Source organism: Frankliniella occidentalis, unplaced genomic scaffold (genome assembly GCF_000697945.3).
Source record: "Frankliniella occidentalis isolate FOCC.00 unplaced genomic scaffold, Focc_3.1 Scaffold249, whole genome shotgun sequence".
NCBI lineage: Eukaryota > Metazoa > Arthropoda > Insecta > Thysanoptera > Thripidae > Frankliniella > Frankliniella occidentalis.
Window position 1 is genome coordinate 280222 of NW_026267375.1, and position 2351 is coordinate 282572.

The window sequence follows — 2351 nt, forward strand, 5'->3', positions numbered from 1 at the left end:
CACTCTAAATGTGGAAAGGACAATTTTGCATCTAGGAGAGATGCGTTCTTAAGCACATCTCTAGCGGATGCTGCAAAATTTGTATCGAAAAAGTTACAATATGTACCTAGACTAGGTACAAATGACTTTATTTGTGTCCAATTTAAGTGCAAATTTGCATCCGCTAGAGATGTGCTTAAGAACGCATCTCTCATAGATACAAAATTGTCCTTTTTCATTTAGTGTGTATAGAGAGCGGAACTATAGCGAGCCCTCACTGTACCAAATTTTCATTGGGGACTCGACTACCGAGAATTTTGTGCAGGCGTACACTATAAATGGGAAAAGACAATTAGGTGTTCCTCGAAGACGTGTTCTTAAGCACGTGTCAGTCGGATGTAACTCTATATATTTGAAATAACGTTGCAAGTTGTGTCAAGCCTGCGAGCACAAAATATTATTTTGTGTCCAGTTCAGAAGCAAATTTGCATACGATTGATGTGCTTAAAAAATGTTAAGAACACATCCTTGCGAATAAATAATGTGGACAACTTCATCCGTTAGAGAAACTTTACTCTAAATAGGAAAATGTAGTATCGAGGGGGGATGCGTCCTTAGGCACACCGCAATCGTATTCAAATTTGTTTCCCAACCAGAAAGTATGAAAAACTTATTTTAAGTCGGGTAAAAGATTCTCAACCACAACACAGCAAAACCGGTAGTGTCGTGCGGTTCACACCTACTACCCTCTGGGTCACAGAACGCACCCAGCGCGAAGTTGTGTCAACTTAAAAGATTGAGAAAAATGACCGCTTTAAAACCATTTAAAACAAAAAATTACGCTACCCGAATTCTGGCAAACATATCAACTACCAAATTAAGCAACGTAGATACGAATTTGTATCTGCACTCTCAGCCCGTCACTGACATTTAGCAAATAGACGATGAACTTGTTTATACAGCAGTAATACTCACAAATTTACTATACTAATTATTTTGTTAGTAAGTTCTTAGGATGCTCTTTCTTAGTAGTTCCTAACAAAATATAATTAGTATAACTCACGAGAATTTCGATTAATAGCAATTTTGTGAGTTTGGATGTGGTTTAGATGTGCACACAGACACATCTAGCCTACGTTCAAAAACTATCCCTCGCCAACTAACCTTTAAAACAGGGGTCCGTAACTTATCGCATTAGCGAATTTTGGGTATCCGTATCTCGTGAACGGCTTGCGTTATTGGCGTTACACATCTTATGACTTGTTCTCCCGCGCATTTCTGAAATTTGTCATTATACGCACGCTTTTAACTAGTCAATAACGCGAGATAATGGTTAAACGTTTAGCTTAAATGATAAGTTACGGACCCCTGCTTTAAAAAGGCATCTTTCTGTGGACAGAAAAAGTCCTTTCATATTAAGAGTGACTGATCCAAAATCAAAGTTTCATCCTGTCGCTCTGGAGGTCGTATTAGTCTTGTTAAAAGTCCACTCCCAGAACTCTACTGATTTATTTATTAGTAGCTTGAAAAGGGTTTTACGCAGCAGGATTACTGGCTTATTTGTAACTGATTCTCTATATTGCTGTAAGTAGCTCACTGATTCAGTAATGTGAAAAGAAATTATTCCGTATTACTGATGCAAAAAGTTGTAAGAAGCGCATACAGATTTTTACGCAGCAGGCACACTAAATCTGAAAGGACCTTTATTGCCCAGTTCGTTACTTGCTGGATTCAAATCTGCATCCGGTTGAGATGTGCACAAAAACGCGTCTTTCTATAGAAAATGAAATTCCTTTCAGATTTAATGTGAGCATGCTGACACAGGGTGAAAAAAAAAAAACAGTAACACGATGAGTGTCCCTTGGGTTTTTGAGTACTCAATACCGATATAATTTGTACGTCCCATGAAGTAATAGATAGAATGCAAGCTTACCTTATCTGAAAATGCTTTGCATCGAACCAGGAATTCCTGGACAGCATGGTTGGACATAGCTACTACCAGGATTGGGCCGGACAGAACATTCGGATACAGCCTCTTTAAAGATACTAAGAGTTGGGCGACCTGCAAGAAAATATTAAAAGGCATTACAAAGTCTACAGATAAATGTCCCAACTTTCCCTTATCACAATAATACTGTACTTTTGCGTGTACGGCGTCTGATAGAACAGATCCTGTGCAGAACGCGTGCACGCCGCATCCGCTTACGAACTCGTGCAGGGGTTTGACACCTGTGTCGGTCACCAAGGCTGTGCGCACACACTTGAAAAACAAACGTGACACAGGTCACTTGATGCACTCTCAGAAGACGTTTCTTGATACTCTCTACTCCATGCAAAAGGATAGCAGGCGCGGATTAAAGGGGAGGGGGGGG

General features: G+C 39.8%; 1 protein-coding gene across 1 annotated transcript in view; it reads right to left on the reverse strand.

Moving 5' to 3' along the window:
- Positions 1–2351, reverse strand: part of LOC113214384 (uncharacterized) — a gene marked incomplete at its 5' end in the record, with an annotated part of 54659 nt that overhangs the window by 38699 nt on the left and 13609 nt on the right. Inside the window, 2 exon segments of the mRNA XM_052273133.1 lie at positions 1913–2041; positions 2120–2239. Of these exon segments, the coding sequence (XP_052129093.1) occupies positions 1913–2041; positions 2120–2239 (249 nt within the window).